The sequence below is a fragment of the Camelus bactrianus genome, chromosome 14 (genome assembly GCF_048773025.1).
Source record: "Camelus bactrianus isolate YW-2024 breed Bactrian camel chromosome 14, ASM4877302v1, whole genome shotgun sequence".
In the NCBI taxonomy this organism is placed as follows: Eukaryota; Metazoa; Chordata; class Mammalia; order Artiodactyla; family Camelidae; genus Camelus; species Camelus bactrianus.
Window position 1 is genome coordinate 70,181,944 of NC_133552.1, and position 25,094 is coordinate 70,207,037.

The following is a 25,094-nucleotide window of genomic DNA, read 5'->3' on the forward strand; positions in this document are numbered from 1 at the left end:
ACCGGCAGGGGTCCCGGTCCTGAGTCAGTGCAGACCCCACCACAGGCCAGGGCGCTGCAGACACCGGGCTTGGGGCCTCCTGCACCTCTGACCCCTCAGCTGCACGTTCGGGGTTCCCACGGCACCCTCAGGTCCAGCAGTTTGCTGGAACAGCTCCGAGAGCCCGTGGAAGCGCAGTCCGCACAATTCCAGTGTTACTAGGAAAGACACGACTCAGCACCAGCCCGGTGGAGGCCACGCCGGGGCCCGTCCAGGTGGGGCTCACGCTCCTCCCCACCCCCGTGGGTTGGGGCCACCACTGTCCCAGCACTGGACGTGTCTGCCCACAGGAAGCACCATGGGGTCTCAGCGTGTCACTGGCCATGGGTCTGAGCCCAGCCTCCTGCCCCCTGGCACCCCCCCCCCCCGAGAGGTCAGCAAGGGGGTGGGAGCTCCAGTTCCGTGACCCATGTATGGCCAGCCCCTCCCCTAAGACCGTCTGGGGCCCACCTGAGTCACCCAGGCAGGTGTGGCGGGAAGGGGCCCATTAGGAACAACGGAAGGCCCACGTGGCCACACAGGAAATTCCAAGGGCTTCTGAAGCTGTTGAACTGGGTGGGAACCTGAATCTAGTGCTTGCTTCCCAGAGTCCCCGGCTCCACATCCCCATCGCCCTGCTCCCAGCGACCGCCTGCTGCTGCTGCCTTGGACCGCGGCGTGGCCTCTGGGCACCACATCCAGGAGGGTGTCTGTTGGTTCCCGGTGGTTGGTCAGTGCCCCTTCCTCCTGAGCCTGTGTTGTTCCTGGGGGGTAACTCGGACCCCACCCCGGCTCCAACCCGGGAACTGTTAACAGGAGGCTCTAACCCTCCACCCCCCTCCCAGGGGGCTGGCTCGCTGGGGGTGGCAGCCAGGTGCCTCCGTGGTTCCAATAGGTGAGGGCTTCTGGGGTCAGGACGAGTCCCCAGGGGAGTGAGACAGAGGAGGGGGGAGAGGAGGCTCCGGTGGGGGAGACGAGATCCTTGCTGAAGGCTGTTTATTTCTAACCTCCTCACCAGCCTCCCCAGCCATGTGCCAAGTACCTGGCATCCGCCAGGCAGTGAGCAGCCAGGCCCTCAGCGTCTGCCTTTCATTTTTGTTGCATCCTTTCTGCCCTTCTTGGGCCCCTGGTGCACCGGCCTGAGCTGCCCGGCTGTGCGCCTGAGCCTCGGCTCCCCTAGGCGCCTCATGGAGTTAGTGCCGCCGCCGCTTCGTGACCGTGAAGGCCAGGTGCGGGCAGCTCTCTCCTCTGCGCAAGATTGGAATGCGGTGTTGAGATGACAGCACAGCTTAGGCACCGGGTAAATTGCCTCTGGACCCAGTTGCACTGGGGGGCCCGCGGGGTTCCCTTACGGCCAGGCAGCCCTGCAGGCAGCTCAAGGATTCAGCTCAGTCCTGACACTGTCAGGGCCTAGCCCCACACGGCCACCCTCTGCTCCAGACGCCCACCACCCAAGACCAGGGTCACCCATGCTCCTGACCCCCGGCTGCAGCACAGAGGCCCGCACGACCCCTCGGGTTCCGTTCATTTGTCGGAGCGCTCACGGGACTCAGAAACACGTTCTTACTAAATCACCGGTGTATTATAAAAGCAGACAATTCAGTGTACTGGGCAAGGGGAGAGCCCCGGCACGGAGCCAAGCTCCGCCGCACACGCTGGCAGCAGGGTGAGGCTTTCCCGCAGGCGCCAAGCACGGGGCTGGGACGCCAGCCTCAGACCCATCCCGCTTGGTCATCGTTGGGGGCTTTTAGGGGAAGAACAAAGAGACTGGGGCTGATCACCTCTCCTGACATTTCTCAGTCGCAGTTTCGGGAGTCAGGACGTCCCGGTGTTGCGAGTCTCAGGCCAGGTGGTCCACGGCTCGGGGTCTGTGAGCTCTTCTTGCCCCGGGGAGACAACCTGAGTTTGTGCGTAAATACGATGCCTGTGATGGCAATCTTAGTGCCTGGACGATGCTATCTGTTCTGATAGCAGCAATTTTCATCATCTGACTCCAGCTGATCTGTGCTCCGTGAGCGCAGGATTGAGGTCAGGGGACAAGAAAGGGGACAGTTCAGGATGGAGGTGAACTGTATGCTGGGTGAGGAGCTTGGTTTTAGGGGCCTTGGCAAGAGCAGCCAAAGGTTTTAGGGGGTTTGGCAGGAGCAGCCAGATGGAAGAGATCACAGGGTGAGGAGTGGGGAGGGGACGTGGAGGGTCTAAATCCTCACCCCCATCTCCACGTGTTCGCCGACCGGGAAATTCTCCAGACCCCGCCCTTTAGGGTTTTGTGGAGTGGGCGTGCCCCATGCTTGGCGTGAGAAGTCTTATGGAAAACTTTGGGGACGTTGCAAGCTCTTTTTTCAATTTACATCTTTAAACCGCTCTTGTACTGGCTGAATTCATTACAGTGACCCAGTGTCATAGGGGTTGTGAGTCTGAATCTGTCTCTAGTGGTAACTTGTATCTACCGCTTTATTCCACCCGCAGATAGGGAGCGCCCACCGTGGACCAGGTGTCGTGCTGGCCGCGGGGAGTGCAGAAACAGCAAGACGACAAAAATAAGAAATGGTCTCTTCCCTCTGGGAACTTAAAATCTGGTGGCTGAAAGGGGCCCGGGTTCCTGCAGGGAACGTGGAGGGGCCTTTCCGGGGGAAGCGGACGGATTTTCTGGGATGTGTGGGTCCTGCCCGGAACCAGACGTGGGTCCCGATGCCCTGAGTGGGTTTCCTTGAGGGCAGCTGTGCTGGGGGCCTTCTCCTCCCCCTGCTGGTGCTTCCAGAAGGAAACTCCGGACCGACCAGCCAGCCTCCTGGCTCCGTCAGCTCGCGGTGGGGGGTCATGTAGGAGCCAGGGTCACAGGAGCCCTGTTTAGGTCACAGCTCACACTCCTGTTCTTCGCACGAGTGCCTTACCTCCTTGACTCCTAACTCAGAAGTGGGTAATGGTTGCACTGTGGTTCTAGCCAGGGCCCCACTCAGATGAGCAAAGGAGGAACATCTTTTTTTCTATCTTTCCTAGAGCAGGTGTTGGCAGCCTTTTATTGGGAAGGGCAAGTCTTTTAAGTTTAGGGGCTGAGGGTTTACAACATGGTATTCCAGGCGCACGGGCCCGCAGGCCCTGTGGTCCCGCGGGAAGGTGACCGTGGCTGATTTGTCGTGACGGGGTGGCTGTGAGCCGGTCACACTGTGTTTACCCAACAGCCCTGCTCGGTCCTGGACTAGGTGGGTGGCTGACGCCTGCCCCCACGATGTCAGCTTCCACGTAGCCTGGACCAGAACTGCGGGTCTTCGCTTCCTCCGTGTCTGTCCTGGTGTCTTCACCGAGGGGCTGGATCTCTTGGAGGGATTGTTCGTACGCATCGTTCAAAACGTAAATGTGCAGGGCGAGCCGGCAGTGACGGCCCCTTCCAGGAGGCCCTCGCCACGCAGGGATGGCAAGTCGGGGAGTCTGAGTGATGGCGGCGAGGAGTGGGTAAGGCAGGGTTTGGGTGCCTTTTCTCACGGACTTGAAGCAAGAGCTTTCCTCCCTCTTAAAGCCAAGGATAGGGCCCCACCATCCTCAGAACCCGGGAGGCAGAACTTTAAGCATTGGAGGACATCCTTGCCAGGTGCGCCCCAGGATGCTCTGGCCTCAGGTACCTCCAGTCTCTGACCGAGCCTACTCTCACTCCATGACAGATCAGTAACCGTTTGTACAACCAGGGTCACCCAGTCCCTAACCCGGCCTGCAGCCTCCACGGGTTTGCCTGCGCTCTGCTCGCCGCCCGTGTCGCCGGCCTGGAGGGTCCAGGAGCCCGGCTGTCCCTAGTCCGCCTCTGTCATTAGCAGGTGCCGTCAGGCCCCGTGAGGCCAGCAGGCCGCCTCCTCACAGGAGGTCTCCGAACTTGTGTGGCTGCCTTGCCGCCTCTTCAAAAGCCAGCGGAGGCCGCGGCGGGGCTGCTGTCTTGGAAGCTCTGTGAACCGCTCTTCTGGCCAGTGCTGAATCCGACCTGAAGCAAACTGGGGAAAACAACCACTCTGAAGTGGCTCATAAGTATGAAGAAGCAGGTCCGTGAGCTGTAGCCGCGGCCCCTACCGCTGCGCTGGCCAGCGCTGGCTCCCGAGAAAACGCAGTCCTGAGCCTCAGTCACAGGCTCGGATCTCGGCATGGGGCGCGGAGGGCGCCCCCTTCCTCGTGACCGTCCCCGGGTGAGCGTGCGCTCCGGGCACTGTGGGGGGCGCTTCTCCACAGGGACGAGATGATCTGCCCCCAGCCTGGGCCAGGCAGTGGACCGAGGGGCTGTCCTCGGGCAGCCACCTCAGGGCAGGAGGGCCTCCCGGAGGAAAGTGGCACGTGCCCCCTCAGGGCCAACCCTCAGCGACTTCCTTGGGGCTTTTGTCTTTGTTTGCGTGTATGTGGGGTGCCCAGGGGCCTCGTGGGAGGACAGGGAGGCGGGCTCCTGACCGCCGCGTGTTCTCCGAGCGAGCTCCCACGGCACGCGGGGTCTGGCAGTTCCCGCTCTGGCCCTGGATTTAGGTGGGGCGTCCTCTGCCTCCTGCTCAAGGGGCACAGGAGTTCACCCCCGCACGTCGCCGTCTCTGTGACTGGCGGGGAGGGTGGAGCGCACGGGAAATTAGGGCCCTGGTGCCCGTTTGGAGGGATTGCAGAGGTGGGCTCACGTCCCCGCGGCAGAGGGGCTCGCAGGAGAAGCCAGCCCGGCGGCCCGCCTGGGGGCCGCCGCCTTCCAGCCGCGGAGCTGCCCGCTGGAGCCGGCGGGTGAACCCAGGCTTGGGCCCCGTTGCACTGCCCTGGGTCTGAACGCGACGCTCTTGCTCAGCAAATGTTTGGCCTTTGGCGGCGAGGTATGTATTTAGTTTTTCTTAGCCTTGGGTTTTCTCGTCTGTAAAGTGGGGCTTGTAACAAGGCCTTCTTCACAGGAACATTTACACCAATTAAATGAGGAAGTGTATGTACAGCAGTTAAATCGTGTGCACGTGGTGAGAACACGAAAGGATCAGCCAGTTTTATGGGGAAGAGACGTGCTTATGGGGCAGAACATCTCCCCCGAGATGAGCGCCCGCAGCAGCTGAGCTCTGTCTTAGCTTTGCCTCCGTTTCTGGAGAACAGTGTAGGCAGCGCTAGCCGCTCGCGCCGCCCAGCTCAGAGGGTCAGGCTGTGGAAGAGGGAAGAGCTGCTAATTACGAGCTGTAGTCCTTTTTCCAGGAAGGACCTGAAGCAGCTGACTGGAATTTTAAAAAAAATCAGATGAGTGTGCAGCTACACACAACAGGAAAAGTTCCATTTGAGACGCACACAGAAAAGTGAATTAACCTGGCAACACAAACTGAGTGAAAATGAGTGTGGTCTCCAGCACGTTCGTGTTGATTGCACTTCCGAGCGCGTGGGTTGGAGAGTCTGCCCTAGTGCTGTTCACCCAGCAGAGTCCGTCGTAGAGGGGGAGGCGGACAGCAAACAGGTCACTTGCTGGGTCGCACGGTGGCCAGCGCCGGATGCTGGCAGGGATGTGGAGCTGTCGGAATTCACACAAATATACCGCTTGTGGGCGTGTAAACCAAGGACCACTTCAGACAACTGTTGGGCAACATCCAGGGAAGTTAAATGTTTACCCTGGAAACAACTCGGACATCCGTCAGCAGCAGGAAAAAAGTAACTCGTGATGGGTCTGGATGGTGGCACAGCACATGGGGCACAAAAGGAATGACAGCACACGCGGCTCACAGGCCAGGGTGAGCCAGGGAAGCCGTGCTGAAAGGTGCCTTTCGTACCGTCCCATTGAGTTTAGGCTCAAGCCAGGCACGGGGCCACGACGCCAGCCCCCAGCCCTAGCCCCCCAGCCCCCAGCCCGGGTGTTCTGTTTCTCCATCCAAGTCTGAGTCCCCAGGTGAAGGCCAGGCGGCACACCTGGGACGGGCACTTTTTGTACGTAAGTCGCTTTTCAAGAGAATGTTCTTTAAGGGAGTACAGGGTATGTCATAGGGCGGGCAGCATCATGGGGAGCCCCCCGGGGGGATGGGAGCTGGGGGGTTGCGGGCCCTGGAGGGGAGCGGCAGGGGACCGGGGGAGCCTTGGGCCGTGGTCAGGAGGGCAGTGGGCTCGTTAACCTTTTACTCTCACTCTGAGTGCACGGGAGCCTTAGAGGATCTGGGAAGGGGCGGGAAGTGGGGGACCTTGCTTCCAGGAGCGCCCCGACCCCGGGAGGTGCTGAGAGCAGCTGCAGACTCAGGCGCTGCTGGGCTCATCCGTGGGTGTGCGCTGGCTCCCGGTGACCGGCGGCCTCCTGCTTGTGTCCTCTACAGCTGGGTTCGCCCGGCGCCGGGCGGCGCTGCCCTACACGACCTTCCAGAGCCTTCTGCGCCCTTGAGTGAGCACTAGTTTTCAATCTCATTAACCTCATCAAAGTAAGACAAGAACTAAAAATTGGCTCGAGTGTGTAAAAATGACGCTAATGACACTAACTGACATGAAGACCATAATTCACGCATCACAACCACCTCCTTCCTCGTGAGTTCCCGGACTCACTCTGTTTTGCTTTATTTGGGTGGCGTGTTCCCCGTAAGGCAGCTGGCCTTCCGAGGGGCCCCGACTGTGGCCGTATCTTACAGGCTCCAGTGCGTCTTCTCAGCCTGAAAACCCACAAGGAACGTTCTTGGGCTCTGACCTTGAGAACATTGTGGTTTTCTATTTACAGAACGTGCATTTTCCAAATCCTTTATTGTGTCTACTGGGAGAGGGGTCAGAAACTCAAGAATTGACTAGAAGTTGGATAAAGTTAACTAAAGCTGATCTGGTTCGGTTTTTAAGCTCAAGTAGCGTAGTTTGTAACAGAGGGAAGGCTGACCGCCTTCCAGGTGCAGAAGGGCCCCGAAGCGCCGTCACTCGCAGCTCTGCCTCCTGCAGAGGAGACCCCGGGGACAGAGCAGAGCTTGTGACACCGTCACCGTGGTGGGAGACGCAGTGCTGGGCGAGGGGCCCGGGGACGTTTCAGGACTGTGACTCTTTACGTAGATGCTGCAGATTCCTGTGGAGTGAGGGGTTTGAAAATCCATTTACTCTGACTTGTATGGTTTGAGGGAAAAAAATAAGTCGTCGTTTATCTGCTCTGGTCTCAGCGTGTCCCTGGGAGGTTAGTCATCCAGGGAGTTTGCTACGATTTGGGGGATTTGCCAGGGCCTCTGACCCGGGGTCTACAGAGAAAGGAGGTGTGTTTGTTCGGTGCAGGTCACGGTGAACCAGTCTGCACGTTTAAAGCCCCTTCTGTGCCTGCGCGGAAAGCGGCCACTTCAGTCGCGACTCTGCTCGCAACTGGTGACACTGCCCAGACCTCCAGTCGGGGTAATTTTGCTGCTTGACTCTTTGAGGTGAGAAATGCCTTCCTCTTTGTCAGGAAAGGTCATAAGAGAACCAGGAAGCATCACTATTTTTTAACCGGATTTGGGATGATCCAGGAGGGGGTGATTTGAGTTTTCTCTGCGCTGACGCCTTTTCATGGTGACTTCAGGGATGATGGTTTCTTGGTTTGATGGTTTGTCCATCACAAGCACAGGGGAAGACCTGACTGTCCCCATTTGGAGACCCCCGGACACACTGCCCCTGTGAGATGGAGAGCTTCATCATGGCCAACAGTTCACAGACAGTGCCCCCACCCCGCCCTCTGCTCACCACCCTCCTTGTCCGGTGGCCTCTCACTTTCCCAGGAACACGGACCCCTCCACAGTTCTCACCTGGCCGACGTGTCGTCCTGGTGTGTCGAGTGCAGTGCAGTGTGTCCCCGAGTCCTCAGCTGGAGTTAGAGACGCGACGGTGCAGGGACCGCTGGAATGTAAAGCCTGCAGACCACGATCACAGGAGACATGGGGCCAAGCTGTGTGCTTCCAAACATGCTTGTAGCGTTAAAGGCACCTGAATCGCTTCAAGGTGAATTTCAGCGCACGGAGTCAGCTTTAGCCAAATTGAAAGTCTTTAAAATGAGGAAATGAGGTCAGAAAAAGTCATGCTAAATAGCAGTATTTGAAACCAAGTGGAAGGAGAGTGATTGTAACTATACCCCGGGCATAACCCTGGTAGATAACCAAATAGTAAAGGGGTGGGTTGAAGCCGGAGGAAGGACTGTGGACGGGATGGTAGCGGGTCCTCCCCGCCCCCGGACGAGTCTCTCAGCTGGGTGCGTCTCTGGAAGAGCCGTGGCGACGGGAGTGGATTTTTGGTCTTTGCTCAGCTGTGACGCTAAGGTCTCCTGGGTGCTGGTGGGGACATGTGATTGCCTGACAGTGAGCTTGCCGGTGGGTTTCGCGTCAGCGTCCATCAGCTGCGTGTTAGTGGCGGGGCCTGGGGTGTCACAGGGCGAGAGGCTGGCGGTGCCCTGGGCCCTCCGCCGTCCGCCTTGCCTCCAGAACCCTGCGTGCGCCCCGCTGTGCTCTGTCCCCTGCCTTCAGGAGTGCGGCCACCCTCCTGGACGCAGCGAGCAAATTCATTGTACTCTACAGGCTCGTTTTTCTCTCCTTACGTAAAACGAAAGGAAATCAAACAAAAAATGAGCCTACGTGGCGCTGGTCTGTCTAACTTCTGTTATCCTTTACTGTTTGGCACTGTCCTCGGCCCCCACATTAAGGCAGGTGGCCCACGAGACCCCAGGTCCAATCCCGCCCCGCAGGCGAGTGGCTCGCCGTCTCCAGGTCTCCTCTTCCTCAACCATGGAATGAAGACCGTCTGAACACGCCTGGGCGCTTAAGGGCATGCCCGGCACAGAGAGACGATCCACGCTGGTGACTTACCGATGGGAGATCGGCACTGGGTCCATCAAGGACCTGCTAGACTTGAGGTCAATTGGAAACAGAATTAAAAACAGAATGTACTACATTCAATACCTTGTGATAACCTATAATGAAAAAGAATGTGAAAAGAATACGTATGTGTAACTGAATCACTGTGCTGTACACCAGAAGCTAACACAATACTGTAAACCAACTGTGCTTCAAAAAAAAAAAAAAAACAGAGTTCAGCTCCTTGTGGTTTTGGCCCGTCGTCTGCAGGTATGTTTAGAGTGTTGTCACGGCCCCGCCGACCGTCCAGCCGTCATTGAGTCCGCAGGCGCAGGAGTGAGTACCGAGAAGCCACTGTGCGCCCCGTGTGCCGAGGATGAAGAGACACAATACATAAATAAATACCCTCCATTTAAAGAGACGTCGTACACTCTGTCTATAATTTCTAGAGGTTCCTAGTCACAGTTACATTAAAATCACATGGAAACTTTAAAAAAAGACCCCGGTTGAAGGTCAGCGGTACCTTCACGAGAGGAGCGCACTTCCTACCCGTGGGATCACTCAGCAGTTCCATGTGTGCGTGGGAGAAACTTCAAGTCACATTTTTGTCAAGATAGATAATAAAAGGGTGAGAGTCTGGAGAAAGACAGAATGTAGAATTTCAGCCCAAGAGGGAGCGATCATGCATTCATTTAGAAACACTAAATTACAGTAGCTCAAAAAAAAAAAAAAAAAAAAAAAACCCACCCAGGTCCCACCACAGGTAAATGAGAAGCTTTGAGAGGCAGGCCCAGGCCTTGTTTTTTCATTAACACATGTTGTCTGATTGTATGACGGAGCACACGGCACCAGTTTGCCGTCCTGGCCGTTTGAGGGGCACGGGGCAGCGGTGCGGTGGTGCACAGCAGACCGCCCCAGCCGAACTCTGACCCCCTAAGTTCCCACGCTCTCCCCTCCCCCGAGCCCCCCATCTGCTTTCTGTCTCTAGGAATCGGGCCTCGTACAGGTGCAGTCCTACGGTGTTTGTCCTGTGGTGACTGACTGACTTCACTGAGCGTGACGTCCTCAAGATTCACCCACGTTGTAGGGCGTCAGGATTCCTCTCCTTCTGAAGGCTGAGTAGCACTCAGCCGTCTGCGCAGACCACACTTGCTCGTCCATCTGTCTGTTGGCGGATGTTTGGGTCTTGGGCCCCGTCTGTGTGAGCGCCGCTGCTGTGGACGCGGCCGCGCAAAGGCCCCTGACTCCCTGCTTTCAGTTCTTCCTGACACGTACCGGGAAGCGCGTCATATGCGAATTCTGGGTTTGAGTTTTTGAGGCCCCTCCCAACTCTGTTCCGCAGTGCCATCGTCATCGCACCACCTTCCGCGTCCTCCCCGGGGCGCGTCGCTCTCCGAGTTGAGAGTGGCCGTCCGGACGGTGGCGTCTCCCGGAGGCTCTGATTCCCGTTTCTCTGTGGTTGGTGGTCAGAGCAGCGTGAGCGCCCTTCCCTGCGCTTACAGACCATTGGCGTATCTTTGTAGAAACGTAGGTCCAAGTCCTTCGCCCAGTTTTCAATTGGTCGTTTATTTTTTTGTTCTGTTGAGTTGTATTGGTTTTTTAAAAGCGTCCTAAGTGAGGCTGATGTGGTACCAGGGTTGGGAGCCACTGATCTGGCTGTAAAACCAGTGGCAGGGCTGAGAGTCTGGTTTTGTGCCGGGACGTAGGCTGGGTGTTCAGGAGGTTGGGGGAGGGGCGGGAGGCTGTGTCTGGACGACTGACCGCAGGAAGTGGGTCCCCGCTGGGTGTGTTGACCGGGGCATCAGCTCTGAGTCAGGGCCAGGGTGTGGACAGGGCAGTGGTTCACCTGCAGGTGCTGGTAAAAGCTTGAGCATAAATGGGCCATTGAGGGGGACCAGTCAGAGAGCAAGGAAAGAACTCTTGACCCCCAGGCCCTGAATGGGGGCCGGGCAGAAACGCAGACAGCGAGGCGAGGGAGCGAGGCGGCCCGTCCCGCAGGCTGGCCGACACCCGTGACGCCTCCGGAGCGCGGAGCCCTGACTGGCGAGAATTCACTCCACTCAGCGTGTGGGCGGATTATGCCAAGACACAGCGAAGGCGAGACAGTTTTTTTGGCAGTGTTCCAAAGAAACTGCTTTTCTTAGAGAGTGCATTATGCGCACATTTCACAGATCCTTTGTAGCTTCTGCAAAAAAAAAAAAAAAAGACAAAATGGGAGAGATGGGATGAATTTATAAAGCTTTTATGGCAGAGGTAGAAGCCATCACACAGACTGAGACGGGTCTTTATTACCTTTTAATTTTGATGGTCAAGCAGTAGACGTTTATTCTGAGAAGTAATCCTTAATTTGAATGCAGTTTTAACATTACGGGAGTGCATGCTTTTTATGTTGCTGTTAATCTGAATAAGCGGTTGGGTTGTCAGCCAGCTGCAGACATAGTGCAAAAAAGGTTTTAAAACCATGTCATCAGCTGAAAATGCTGCCTGACGTCAGTGCCTTCGGTGTTTGCACCGTTAAAACTTGAGTGTGTGGTCGGCTCTCGTTGCTGCGGGAGCTTCACCGTCACGCTGGGGTCTTAACAACTTCAGTTTGTTAAGACAGATATCACCGCACCTGTTGTAGGGCTTTGACGAGTTTAGGAAAAACAACACAAACGCACAGCTTAGCAGACAGACGATCACCAGCCCCTGGGGGCTCCCGCGGCCCGTCCTGACCAGTGACCTCGCCTGCGTTTTTGCGCACGTTTAAGTCTGTCACCGTGTTTCTTGATTTAGCTGTATTCTCATGACGTAGACCCAGTGTTGCTCAAAGGCGTAATACATTTTTTGTGAGAAGAGTTGCTAGCTGTTCGCAGTATTCTGAGTCCACAGGTACAAACAGGAAAGGAGACAGAAGTGAAAAGGAAGTGGAAATGCAGGCACGCTTTGAGGGCAGTGCTGGACCTAGATGTTAATCAGAGGAAGCTGGAAAACCGGCTCCTGGGAAGGTGGGTGCTTTGCTGGGCAGGGAGCAGCGAGGAGGGACACTGAGGCTGGGGGAGGGGACAGGACACCGCGCCGTCGGGGAAGGCCGCCGTCACCCCTCGTGAACGTGTCCGTGTTGCCTCTGCTCGGCCAGCTGACACCTCGGGGACCAGACGGCCTGGGGAGGACGCTGGGCCGGCTCCCAGATGAAAGCTGTCTGCTGGGCGGGGCTGATCCTGACTGCGTGTGAGCAGCTCTCCCCTTCCCAACAGACAGGGTTGTTGTCACCGTCGCCCCAGACTTCCCCTAAGCCCGTCCTCTCTAGTCCTTACTCTTCACCGCAGTCTGCCCTCACTGTTGCCCCATTTTGCAGATGGGAATCGAGGCACAGAGGAGGGAAGTTGCCCTTGTGATGCTGCCAGTGGGTCCGAGGACCGTGGCTCCGTGGCTCCGGGGCTCCTCCCCTCTCCCGAGATGGACAGTTTTGTGTGTGTTCACACGTGTACACATGCCATGCGGCATCTTAAAAATAATCGTGGGGCCAGCTTGTCGATCTTTCTGGGGGGGCCACGTGCTTTAAGGGACTGTTTCTGTCTCTACAGTCGCAAGTCACTCATCTCAGGGAATGAGGTGCAGTGTCTTTCCCAGGGCTGAGCTCCGAGCCTGGTGCCAGTGATGTCGCGCAAGGTCTGTGTGCTTTCAGAGGAGTTTTGTGCACGTGGAACCACGTGGAACGGACGGCAGTTGGGGTCAGGTCTTCCCACATCTTGGCGGGTGGCCCAGACAGGCCGTCCTCTGCTGGGAGGAGTCCCGTGTCGGGCAGGTTGTGAGGGGGGAGCTTTGTTGGACTGTGTTCCAGCTCGCCACCCGCAGCGTTGTCCACAGCGTGTGTGGTTGAAGGCGGCTGGCTGGATTTCCACGGTCACAGCAGAGTTTGGGGCTTATTTCATTGGGGACCCTGTGGACCCTTGACTGTGATGTTGTGAAGGAGGGGGTGCCCTGTGCCCTGGCCCTGACGGGATGGGTGTGACCGGGGAAGTCTGGAAGAGGGTCACGTGTGCACCTGGCGTGCAGATGTGAAGCGGGTGGTTGTTCTGCGGTTAATCCTGCTGGTGGTGAGTCTTGGTTTCGCTCTTGATTTCGTTCCTTCAACAAGTGTTGCCAGAGCGCCTGTCCTGCCCGGCGAGTGCTGGCCAGTAGGGGTGACGGGGCCCTTGCGCCTCTGTTCTGGGGGAGGTGAGGATGATGGGGCGGCGGGGGCAGGCCCCTTTACGTGGTGGGGGCGAGAAAAGGACACCTTGGAGCGCAGAGCTGGGTCGCAGCAGGGGCCTGCGGGCGTCCCTGGCTGCGGTATGCGCTCCGAGGCCTGGGCGGCCGTCCCCGTCGTTTCTGAAGCCCGGGAAGCAGGGGCTCGGGGAGAGGCAGGGCCACAGGCCTGGGAACCAGGCGGTCCCTTTCCGGGCTGGGCCTTCCTCCCTGCCCTTCTGGGCGTCGGCGGCATTAAGGGCATCTGCCTGGCTGTGTGTTTAGACGTGAGAAAATGAACGAGCGTTTTAGTCAGAGGTGTTCGGGTTCTACAAATGGAGTTGCCTTCTGAATGGAATATGCCACGCCTTTCTACTGAACAGAGGACGGTGATGAGTCTGAGAGCCGTAATAGAGGCAGGCTGCCTGCAGACAGCCGCCGTGGGCTCCCTCCACCCTGCAAGTGCTGAAGAGAAAGGGTAGCCTCACCAGGTAGCGTCAGAGTTTCCAGAAACGCGGGGCTCGGGGCTCCGGGTGGGGCCCGCGCCTGGCTCCTGGCAGCTGCCTGCCGCTGGCTCTCTGGGGACTGAGCCCTGCAGGCCCTTGGGGAGGTGGAGAGACGCGTGTTACTTACGTCTGCTGATGGGGATAGGCGTGCTCACAAATGCTCTCCAGGCCCTGCTTGCACACGAGCCCCAGTCCTGGGGCTGTCTTTCCATTTTTCACCCAGCATAGACGATCAGGCCGTCAGGACCAGGTGACTTCGTAGGGCAGTGGTGGAAAATGTGTTCTGGGCCTCAGGTCGTCCGAGGAATCCAGTTTGACAGAAACTGATACTGAACACCACCAACATTTTATCTTCTCTGAAATTGACTGACTTTGTAGACACTTGTCTGGAGGAAGGAGTGCAGCGTGTGTGGCGGGAGGGCTGGCCTTGGTGGCCTCGGAGTGAGGGCGGCCCCTGGAGCAGCAGATGCGCACAGTCAGCACCTGTTGAACAGCGTTGACCATCGTGAGCAAATCCCTCGTGTTCTTGCAGAGCACGCAGAAAGCTCGGTGGTGAGCCCAGAAACAAAGTGGAACCGGCCACTAGCCCTGCGTGGGCCCAGAGACGGAGGTACCCCAGGGACAGGAGCCGACCTGCTGGTGCGGCTGACAGAAGCAGAGGAGCACGATCACGTGCTCTTGTGAAGGCGACAGATTCCATGATCTGCCGCCCAGAGTTCTCGGGACGCTTGCATTTTTGGCACAGCAGCTCTCACCGGGGCGCGGTCTTGCCGCCCAGGGGACGTGTGGTGTCGCCCAGAAGCGCTGCTGGTTGTCAGGGCTGGGGATGCTCCTGGTGTCTTGTGGGCGGAGGCGGAGGGCACGACCGACCCCTCACAGTGCGCGGGACTCGCCCCAGGACCCGCCCCGTGTCGCTGGTGCTGTGGCTGGCGACCCCTGATTGAACATCGTGCTCTTAGTAGAAAAGTGTCAGAGGTTTTGAAGTCATTTCTGATGTTTTTGGTAGTTTTTTTTTTTAACTGCTTTTGAATTAAAATGCAAATGGTAGAGTATAATAGAATGCCGTGCAGAGTTAAAATAGAGCTAAAACCTCAATATGAAGAAATGTCCAGTGGAGCACAGGGGGGCTGGCCACCCTGGGCGTGTGGAGAGAGGGGACGTGGAGAGGGTCCCCTAACATGTGTGCATACTTCCTGGGCAGCTACCTCTGGGGGGGGGGGGGTCCACCCGAAATCCAGGCCCCGCCTTCTGGCCTGTGGCTTCCTCTTCTGGAGCTTCTCTCTCTCGGCCCCCCACCCCCCCTGCCGCAGGCCTGGCCCCACCGGGGAGGGCCTGGTGGGCTGCTCTCTGCGCCCCACCCCCCGCCCAGCCTCCCCCCAGCCTTCCTCTAACCCGGGGCCCTCCCTCTGGGAGCATTTGGTGACACCGTTAGACTAAGACATGGCCTGAGGGTGACATCTCTAAGTGGACGTCAAGCACCGGGAGAGACACGTTACATTTTCGCGGTGGGACAAGGGCTGATCTCGGAATGAGTCACGGGCGCTGAGAGCCGTCCATCCGGAGCCCCGTCCCGTCGGGAGGCGGGCAGACGGGTGTCGTGGGTCACCGAGGTTCCCGGGAGGAGCTGCGCTTTCCACTTGCTTCGAGGAGCACTGGGTGGGCTGCCCTGGGGTGGGGCTCATGGGAGCCGGGAGCCACCCATCCTGGTCGTGGGAGACCACCCTCGGATAACAGAGCAGCCCCCACCTCTCCGCTGGCTTCTGCCGCTGCCAGCCCGGCCCAGCTCTCAGGACCTGCTGGTGGCCCTAGGCTGGTCACCTCCCCAGGGTCGGCCTCAGCCTCAGTCTCCAAAGCCGGTGTCTCCTCCCAGGTGGAACCTTCACTTCAGGGTTTCAGAGACATGCAGGTTTCAGGCAGCCTGTTTCCAGACGCGCCAGCGCCCTGAGCCACGGTCTCCGAAGCTGTTCTGCGTGCGCTGTCACCCAGCGGTCAGTGCTGTCCCCACGCAGCGCAGTGCGCTGGGATCCCTGCCTCGGCCGCGGCTGCTTCACTAGGCACACGTTCAGTGCTTAGACGGTGTGCCTGCAGCCGCTGGAGGCGCGTGGTTCCACCCGTGAGAGGCCCTTGCGGAGACCAGCGTGTTTGTGGGGCATTTGGGTGCTTTGCTTAGTCTTCTGGCTCCTTCGTCTCCGGCAGGGGAGAAGCTGTCCTGGGAAGGAGACACAGAGACCGCTTGGCCTCGGCGTGGCTCGCGGGCGGCGGGTTCTGGTGCGCTGTGAGGAGCGGGGCGGCAGCATCTCTCCTGCTGACGGCTTTTGTGCTCCCAACGGGTTTGTGTTTAAAACGATGTTCAGGACACACCTGCCTCCAGAAGCCCCGGATCTGCCTGGGAAGGGAGAGCCCGCAGCTGCCAGTGCGTGTGGTCAGTGGGGAGGGGGCTCCGGCAGACGCCGCCAGCTCAGACCTGCGACAGAAGGGAGGGCGACCACCGGGCTTCCAGCCGCGCCGCGGGAGGCCGGACCCTGCGCGCTGGCCCCGGAAAGGCTGGGGATTCGAGCCCGTGGGCCCCACTTACGGACATGCTCGAGTTGACTTGCGGTGCTGTGTGCAGCCTGGTGACTCAGTCACACACACATGTTCCTTTTCGCCAGGGGTTGTCACAGGCATCGGGTCCAGCTCCCTGGGCTGCGCCGGAGGCCGTTAATGGGCGTCGGGTCCAGCTCCCTGGGCTGTGCCGGAGGCCGTTACGGGGCGTCGGGTCCAGCTCCCTGGGCTGCGCCGGAGGCCGTTACGGGGCGTCGGGTCCAGCTCCCTGGGCTGCGCCGGAGGCCGTTACGGGGCGTTGGGTCCAGCTTCCGGGCCGGGCGGCAGGTCCTTGTGTGTTCTCGGGCTCTGTCTTAGTCACTGGACCCGAGTGAGGCTGACAGAAGTGAGTGCGGACCCTCCCTGGGCGCACAGACACGTGCGGGGTGAGGGGGGAGCCCCAAGGAGCCCCGCCACGCGCTCCCTCCCGGAGGTGGAAGTGAGCCAGAAGCAGGCCTGACTTAGCAGCGCCTGAGCTCGTGCTGTCTTCTTACCCATCGAACAAGAAACGCTGCCTTTGACGCTGTGAACAGACACCAGAACGGGGGATGCGTTCACCGGATCCCTGCAAACGTGAGGCGTGCTCACTAGGCGGAACCCCCTCCACAGAACCTGATCTGGTGCCTGGAGGCTCGCCCCGTGCGTCTGTTCGGCCCCACGGTGTCGTTCAGCTAATAGTTTTGTCTTGTTTCAGCTGAAATTCAAAGCTGCCATCAGGCGACTACACGGGCTGAAACTGAGTTTCAGCGTATTTTGCACTCTCTTTTGTCCTTGGGTGCTTTCCAGCCCTGACGCTCGGGCTGCCGCGCCCAACCCCGCACGGCTGGCGGCGCAGTGGGTGAGGCGGGGCCCGCGCCCAGCTCGGCTCCTCGGTGCGGCAGCGACTTTGTGCCGGGGTTCTGAACTCAGGAGCATCTTGCTGGCGGGGGCAGGGGAGGGTGTCTGCCCCGCCCTGACCCTAGCCCTCCCTCTCCCCTGGACGGCTGCGCGCGGCAGTGCTGGTGGGAGGGAGGCTTGTGCATCTGAAGTCTCGGACGCCCCGTTTCCTGGGAAGTGGGGCCCACCTGGACCACCGCGCTCTGCCAGTCTCGCAGCCGTTGGGGTTTTTTGGTGTTTCCCCTTGTTTCTGTCCATGACGGTTTCACTTGTGCCTCTGGGTTCTTGTCTGCCACCCCTGAACGCGTCCGACTGGCGGTTTGGGAACTCGTCATGTGGTTTGTGGGCTCCTCCCCAGCCCAGGCCCGTCCAGAGGGGACCGCTCCGCACCCCTGTGCTGATGGGCGACTCCTCGTCGCAGAGGTGCTCAGTGCTCAGCCCCACTCCCGCAGCTTACAGGACACTTAGACCTCGGCAGCCACGTCTTCTTGCTGGAGCCTAGACGGCGGGGCTGCAGCCAGTGCCTGGGTGCCTGCTCCCTGCCTGGTTCCTGCCTCGTGTGGCCAGCGATATCGTCCCTCCCATCTGACACCAGCGCCTAGAGAGAGGCTGGTGTCTCTGTCCTCCTGCCCGGGAGTCCTCGCCCACACCCACGACCCATCTTAGATCTCCATGCGCCATGACTTCCAAAAATGTCCGCACCACCGTGGACAGGGCAGCAGCTGACATTGGTTCGGGACAGTCTGGGTTAAGAAATTGCACAGCAGGGCTCAGTGGTTTTCATGGCTCAGTGTACAGAGACCCAGACTCTTAGAGGTGGACGGAGCACAAAGACTAGTCTAGTCGAATCCTTTCATGCTGACGGATTTGACACAGAGACATGGAGTAACTCGTCCACAGTCACACAGCCGGTCGGCCCCAGACACTCGCGTGACCGCGGGTGTGGTAGAATCGTGGGGAGTACAGCAGGCCCCCCAGGGTCCTGTTTGCTGTTGTCTGTCCACCTTTGAAAGTGTAACTTAACCTTCTCAGGACTTGAACGTGTGTGCAGAGCACAGTTGGTCTGACCCCAGAGGCACTTCTGCCTGTCGTGCTATGAGGCTCTCTGGTAGCTCTGTGTGACCTGCTGGACGAGCGTGTTGAAACTGGAGTGTGTTGGAGTGTAGGCCGGCCGCAGTCCCCCTCCGTCCCACCTGCCTACCCGGGGCAGGCTCCCTCTGAGCCTGGCTGCAGCAGAACCGCTGTCTTGAGGTTTAGGAGAAGGGCTTCCAGGATTTTCATTTCTGTGTTCAAAGCTCGGTTTCTATGCCTTCTGTCCTTGCCCGGCTCATTCACTACATGCTCTTTTTCAGTGTGACCGCCTGAGCCCACAGGGATGGGAAGCACCCGTTTGGCTCCGTTTTGAGAAATAAAGGAAGTCAGGACATTTTCAGTTTTCTTAACTCCCACATCCAGAGCTTTATTTACGAAGCTCTTGAGCGGGTTTTTTTGGGGGGTGTGGGGTGGAGGGAGGGCTGTAATTTTAACTAGGCAAGAATGTAAAACAAAAAAATTGTCGTATGACTAAATTACATCTCAGTGCATTTTTTTAGATGGTGAAAAATGCTACCAGGTGTACGTGATGGCAAGAGAGCGATGAAAATACAAGTTGATTGTCTTGGATGTGAAGCTTTTTTAGACTGAAGTAGAGCTGCTTGACAGCGTTGCGTTCTTTCTGGTGTGCAGCGTGGTGAGTCGGTTACACACGCCATACCCTCTGTCGCTGTAGGCTGTTACAGGCTGTTGAAGGTGGCTCCCTGTGCTGTGCAGTAGGCCCTGGTTGTTTATCTGTTCTGCACACAGTAGTTTGGATCATAAGGTGACTTTTCAAGTCAGCATCCTTTCTGGTGGCTTCACCTGATGTGGGGAGGCAGGGGGAGGGCGGAGTGGGCAGGGAGCCCTCTCTGGCAGAAGAGGGCGGCCTGGCCTTCCGCGCGGCCCACACCCCAGGCTGGTGTCCCGGAGGGAGCTCGCGTGCGTGCTGGCAGGTGGCACAGGGCCTACTCTGTCCTGGGAACCCACGCCGTTTCCTGAGCCCCTGCCGAGCATCTCTGAAAACAGGGAAGGAGTCAGAGACCGATTTGGTCTTTTCCCTTTGGTCTGCGTGGACTGTCCACGAAGCTTGGCCCTCATTAAAGGAAAGTGGTGGCGTTTGCCGAGGATGAGCAGACAGGAAGCTGCCGCAGGAGGTGGCATGCTGGGGGCTCAAGCGTGAAAAGACTTCTCTCTCCGAGAAGTTGATAGGTGAGCAAGGAAGGTGATGGTAGAAGCAAAGAAGAGAAGGAAGAAGGAACGTGAGGCTCACAGTGACCTCAAACAGCAGAAAGCTTCGAGGGCACTGCTTACCCTGTTTGGCTTCAGAAAGCGAGAAAGTTCCCTGAGGCCACAGAGGCCGGGCACGGGCTGGACACAGGCTGGACAGGGCAGGACCAGTCCTGGGCCGACACACCACCCTGTTTGTTGTTAAGGAGTCTGAGTGAGGGGCGTGGACCCCACGTCAGGGCCCCGGGCTGGGCTGCCTCTGAGCGTCTCGTCCGAAGCCACGGTGTCTTCGGCACCCGGGTGCTGACAGCGCACCGTCTGGTTGAGTGTTTTCAGAAGATGCTTCAGGTCCGAGCTCTCTCCTTGACGTCTCCTGCACAGCACTCTGGGTGACACGGGGGTGAGTGGGGCCCGGCCTCTCTTCCCGGGAAAGCCTCGCTGACCGAGACACCGCGCGCTGACGGCCCCACCCGCGCCCAGGCTGCACGGCACCGAAGACCCTTCCCACAGCCGCTGGGCCGTCCCTTGTATCCTCTTCGGAAACTTAGGGTTTTGCTGTCGCTCCTGTCCTCAAGCGGACCCGCCGCATGTCGTTTCTCCTGACCCCGGCCCTCACTGGGGCGCAGACGGCTTCCCTGAGGCGCCGGCAGGGGTTTGAGGGGCTTGGCCCGCGAGGGCCCCGTGGGGCTGGGTGGCTGCCGCCTTGCAGCGGGCCCGCCCCCCGGCGCCGCCGGGGCCTCTGTTCACGCAGACCAGCCCGGCCCCCGCTCACCTGCCCTGTTGTCCGCAGTGTGCAGGCGAGGAGAACTGGGTGGACAGCCGGACCGTCTACGTGGGGCACCGGGAGCCCCCTCCGGGTGCCGAGGCCTACATCCTGCAGAGGTTCCCGGACAACCGCATCGTCTCCTCCAAGGTGAGCGCCGTGTGCCCGCTAACCTGCTCGCACAACTCCCTGCTGTTGCTACTTATTTTTTTAGTTTTTATTTGTATTTTGTTGGTGGAGGTAATCAGGGTTTATATATTTACGTATTTTAATGGAGGAGCTGAGGGTTGAACCCAGGACCTTGTGCACGCGAAGCACGCGCTCTGCCGCTTAGCTGCACCCTCCTCGGGTCGTTATGATTTAACACAGGTCCAGAGGCACGCGGGCCACCGCCCTGTGGTGCCAGCCCCGTATGTGTAACACGGCCTCATCGTGTTTTACTTTATCCATGCAGCCCTGACGTCTGCAGTCACGAATGTTTAAATTATCTCCCTGGGTGTTCGCTGTTGTTATCACACATCATCAGGGACTTTTGACCACATCACTAATAATCCGTGGTGATAATTTATAACAGCCACTTGTGCTGTGAAGCAGGGAGGTCACGCAGCCTCGTGTCCAAGCTGCAGCGCCGGCCTCCCGCGCATGCTTGGAGCAGAGCCGGTCAGGGGGTTAAGTTCCACGTCTGCACCTGGCGGACTCCACCTGGCGGAGCAGGACTGGGGAGCTGAACGGTGTCCTGAAGCAGGGGCGTCACACGGGGGCGAGACCGGGGGTTCACACAGCACGCCAGGGCTACCAGAGCCCGACTGCACACTCGGAAGGACTGTAGACTCTGACATTCTGTGTTGTAAATACGTGAAGCTTTCTAACGCGGAAACCTTCAGAAACATAGAAAAATAGGAGGGCACTGTAACAGGTGTCTGTGCTGCCCCCGCTGTCCCCCGCTGTCCCCCCGTCCCCCGCTGTCCCCCGCTGTCCCCCCGTCCCCCGCTGTCCCCTGTTGTCACCCCGTCCCCCGCTGTCAGCAGACGGCCCGGCCTGTCTGTTCTGTGCTGCTTTCTTCCTCGAGGTCATTTTGGAGCAAATCCTAAACAATACATAATTTCTCTCTGTAAACGTCGCAGCAGAGAGAAGACGGGGTTAAGTGGGAACTGCTCCTCTGATGTGCCTTTGTGCTGAGCAAGGCGGTTAGGTGTTTGGGGGAAGTGTTTCAGTTAACTCCTGGGCAGTGAGTGTGCTGCTGGGCAGGGTTCCACCCGATGGGACCTCAAGGACGGGCAGTTCCGCTTTGGGGTCAGTGTCCCTCAGAATGGAGCACGTGAGGAATGAAAGGTCGTTCTCGGCTGGTCACAGAGCCACAAACACGAGACGTTAAGTGCTGCAACGACGTACAGGTCTTCCAACAGCTCCTTTTAAGAGTTAGTGAAAAGTCAGTTGCGCTGCTGTATGCCAGCAACAAACGACTGGAATTTGAAATTAAAAAACACCACCATTTTCCAAGAACTTGCGTGGGGTCTGGCATGAAAGGAGCCCTTGGGGTGAGAGTCGGGTCACCAGCGCCTGGATCCGAGGTGCCAGCTCCGGCCCTGACGGGAGCTGACCGAGGTCCCTACCGCTCCAGGTGCCAGAGGTGACGAGGGTCCCCACGCAGCCGGGCGGAGCAGTGCGCTCTCCACAGGGCACGATCTTCAGCAAAAGGCAGAACTGTCCAATGGAATTTTAAAAGCAAGGTCCAAGCTCCGTGTTTGCTGAAGGTTGATGACACCTGGGACATGTTTTCCACACAGAAGTCAGGGAAACGCCTCCTTAGGTGAAAACGAGGCGTTTGGAGAATGAGGGGCCCAGCTACCCTCCCTGTGCCCCCCGCCCCCCGCGAGCAGGAGGGGCCGACCCAAGCTGTTGCCCGCCTGGCTCGAGACCACCTAGAAATGGTGGCTGTGTTACTTCCTGTCACCTCCTCGTCACACTGCCACAGAGAGAGAGTTTGCCGAAGCTGACACGCACTGCACAGTACTGACCACGTGTGTTCTGAGTTACCGATCAGAGGTTTGTATTTCATGAGAGACATTTAAATAGTAGGACTATTCTTAAGCTACTTTGCATTACCTTAAGTTACCTGAAATTAGATAATACACGCTGTTTTTGGAGCACATGTTCTGGCTGTTTGTTTTTATGGTCGTCCAGTGGATAAAATGTCTGCAGACTCTCAGCTTTGTTTTGTATCTAAAACTAGACGTTTTGTACTTTAAAATACACCGCTCATCATGTGGTCGGTTAACACGGCAAAATGTGAAATGTGGCCAAATGACTCCTTTCTGTTTCTCTTGTGCACAGTACACGTTCTGGAACTTCATACCCAAGAACCTGTTTGAACAGTTCAGAAGAATAGCCAACTTCTATTTTCTTATCATATTTCTGGTACAGGTAAGGCTGGTCATCTTCTTCAGTGGCCTGAAATGTGCATCTGAGTAAGGGACATTATTCCCAGGTGACTGGCTGGTTTGCTGACAGGGAGCGAGCAGGGCTTCGTGCCCCCTTCTCGGCAGCTCCTTCACTGCTTGTCCTCGAGGACAAGCATGTCGTCAGAAACCTGGTCACTGAAACGCAGGTGTGAGGGCCCCGCGTGTGGGCCCGTGCTGGACACCTTCTGTCTTCATCCTGGAGTCCTGGGGGGAGGCAGGAGCGTCCTAATTTGGGGGCACGTTCACCAGCCACACTGGATTATGACACTGGCTGCGCTTCCCCTGTTCTAAGTTCCTGTGATCTCCTAAAAACATTAAGAGAAAGAGTGAAAGAAGAGTGAGAACCACAGTGAAGTATGAATTAAGGAGAGGTCGGGTGTGTTTTAGAAACAGCCTAATTGTTCTCAGTTGTAAAAAGTACAGTGGAAGGACTTTTACAATTTCCAACAGTAATTTACCCAAATAACGTAATGAAGGTGGGGCGCCAGCAGCAGGCCAGACCGGGGCAAAACGCAGCCTGGAGTCAGCCCGTCTCTGCCGCGGGACCTGGTTTCCCTACACACGTCTCGTAATTAAGGAGAACGGCCCTTGGTTTTGTCATGAGATAAGCTGGTTTCCTTTTTATGTGATTCATCTGAGGCGCTGGGATAAAGTGGGTCCCAGCAAGCGCTGGGGGGCGTGACGGGGCAGTCGGCCCGTTGAAGCCACTGACGGCCCCACGCTCTCTTTCCACGGCAGCTGATCATCGACACCCCCACGAGCCCGGTGACAAGCGGCCTCCCGCTGTTCTTCGTCATCACCGTCACGGCCGTCAAGCAGGTGAGGCGAGGCAGGCACACAGGGGCCACACGGGGCCCCCGCCAGCTGGTGCCACCTTTCCTCCTCGGGCAGGCCGTAGGAAGCCTGCTGCCAGGCGTCCCCCGGGGCGACGGTCCAGGCCCACACTTGAGCTAAGATCAGGGGGACGACCTAGCTGAGTGCTAGTTTGGTGCCCGAGAGTTGGAGGAGGAAACTCGTTCTCAAACTGAACCCGCCAGACTCAGCACCTGGCTTCCGGTGACTTGCTTCACCCCATGTCCTCGGAGATCTGACCCCAAGGACCTGCTGCTACCAAGGTTCTGGGTGTGGCCAACTCCTGACTCGCTCAGTGGGTCGTGCTGTTCTCTGTGGTCCTGACGAGTCAAGCCAGGGACTGACAGGAGGAACATCCGCAGGGATGTTCCCACCACGGGCACAGCTAAATTAGTGCTCAGCCATCACCTTGTGTGGGTCCAGAAAGTTCCGGTCGCCTCCGAGGAAAGCCAGTCCCTGTGAGCGTCACTCCCCACGCCCGCCTCCAGCCCCTGGCGGCCACCAGTCTAATCTGTTGCGGCAGTTTGCCTGTTCTGGACGTTTCACAGTCAGAGTCGTAGGCTGGTGCTTTCGTGTCTGGCCCGGTCCACCGAGCGCTGCATTTTCGAGGTTTATTCACGTGTGGCCGGTGCCAGTGCTTCATTCCCACGATGGGCAACACCCCATTGTGCGGACACAGCACGTTTTGTGTGTCCATCGCCACTGGTGGACGTTTGGGGCTATTGTGGGTGAGAACGTTAAGAACCTTTGCATCCAAGTTGTGTGTGGACACAGGTTCAGTTCTCCGGGGGCACGGACGAGGGTGGAGTCATGGGAACAGAACGGCTCATCTGCTCTAAGGGCCGCCGGGTGCTTCCAGGGTGACAGCCAGGGCCCGGCTCACGCTTCCCCTCCGTCCCAGGGCTACGAGGACTGGCTCCGCCACAAGGCCGACAGCGCTGTGAACCAGTGCCCCGTCCACTTCGTCCAGCACGGCAAGCTGGTCCGGAAGCAGAGCCGGAAACTGAGGGTGAGTCAGGACCGACCCCTGTCCGGCTTCAGACCCGGAGCAGTGACCAAACAACCTCGCGCTGTGTTTGTTTTCTCTGGCAAACCCTTTGTCTGCGGTTGTCTTACTCCTTAGGTGTAGACCCAGCCTCTTCCCCCGTGACCTCTCACTTCAGGCAGACCCCCCACTGGCTTTTCTTTTTTACCCTTTTTATGTCTGCATTTTTCTGTAATGCTGTAACAGACTTTGCCTCTGGAGCAGGTGCAGGGTCACGGCAGATTCGGGGGGGTCCAGAGCTTCCATGGCCCCGCCGCCCTGCTCCCAGCAGGGTGTGGAGCCCGGAGCCAGTCCTGCCCGTCCACAGGGAACCTGGAGGTGCTTGCAGAAAACGTGCTCCGCTGTAAGGCCAAGTCCTGTTACTGTGAGCAACTCCACTGGTTGGAAGTTTGTGAAAGCGGGGACAGAAACCTCGCTGAATGCTGCATTTTAATTTTTCTTTATTTTCAGTGAATAATTGGAGTAACAGCGTCTCATACATTTAAATGTGTTTACATTATCTAAGTCTGTTATTTTCGGACCTCTGGTGGCCTATAGAAACACCTGTATGTGTGCAGACGACAAATACGGTTTTTACTGTTTGTCCCCGAGCTGCGTTTAGCCGTGAGCCTGGGGACAGAGCCTGGCCAGCCTCCCCTCCTCCTCCCCAGGCTGGTCCTCATCCTGTCGCCGGCCTGCCTGCCCCGACCCTCCATCCCTCGGGGCTGCTCTCCTTGCCGGAGGTGGTGGCAGGGCCAT

The 25,094-nt window shown here is 58.2% G+C and overlaps 1 protein-coding gene across 6 annotated transcripts in view; it reads left to right on the plus strand.

Moving 5' to 3' along the window:
* The window catches only part of ATP11A (ATPase phospholipid transporting 11A), a 92,523-nt gene that overhangs the window by 20,043 nt on the left and 47,386 nt on the right, over positions 1 to 25,094 (plus strand). For all 6 annotated transcript variants that reach the window (XR_012511787.1, XR_012511788.1, XM_074378562.1 and 3 more), the window contains exons 2-5: positions 20,025 to 20,147; positions 22,332 to 22,421; positions 23,198 to 23,278; positions 24,213 to 24,320. Coding sequence is in view for 4 of the 6 variants with exons in the window: in XM_074378562.1 (XP_074234663.1) it covers positions 20,025 to 20,147; positions 22,332 to 22,421; positions 23,198 to 23,278; positions 24,213 to 24,320 (402 nt within the window). In the remaining 2 variants the exon portion in view is untranslated. The remainder of the gene's footprint in view (positions 1 to 20,024; positions 20,148 to 22,331; positions 22,422 to 23,197; positions 23,279 to 24,212; positions 24,321 to 25,094) is intronic.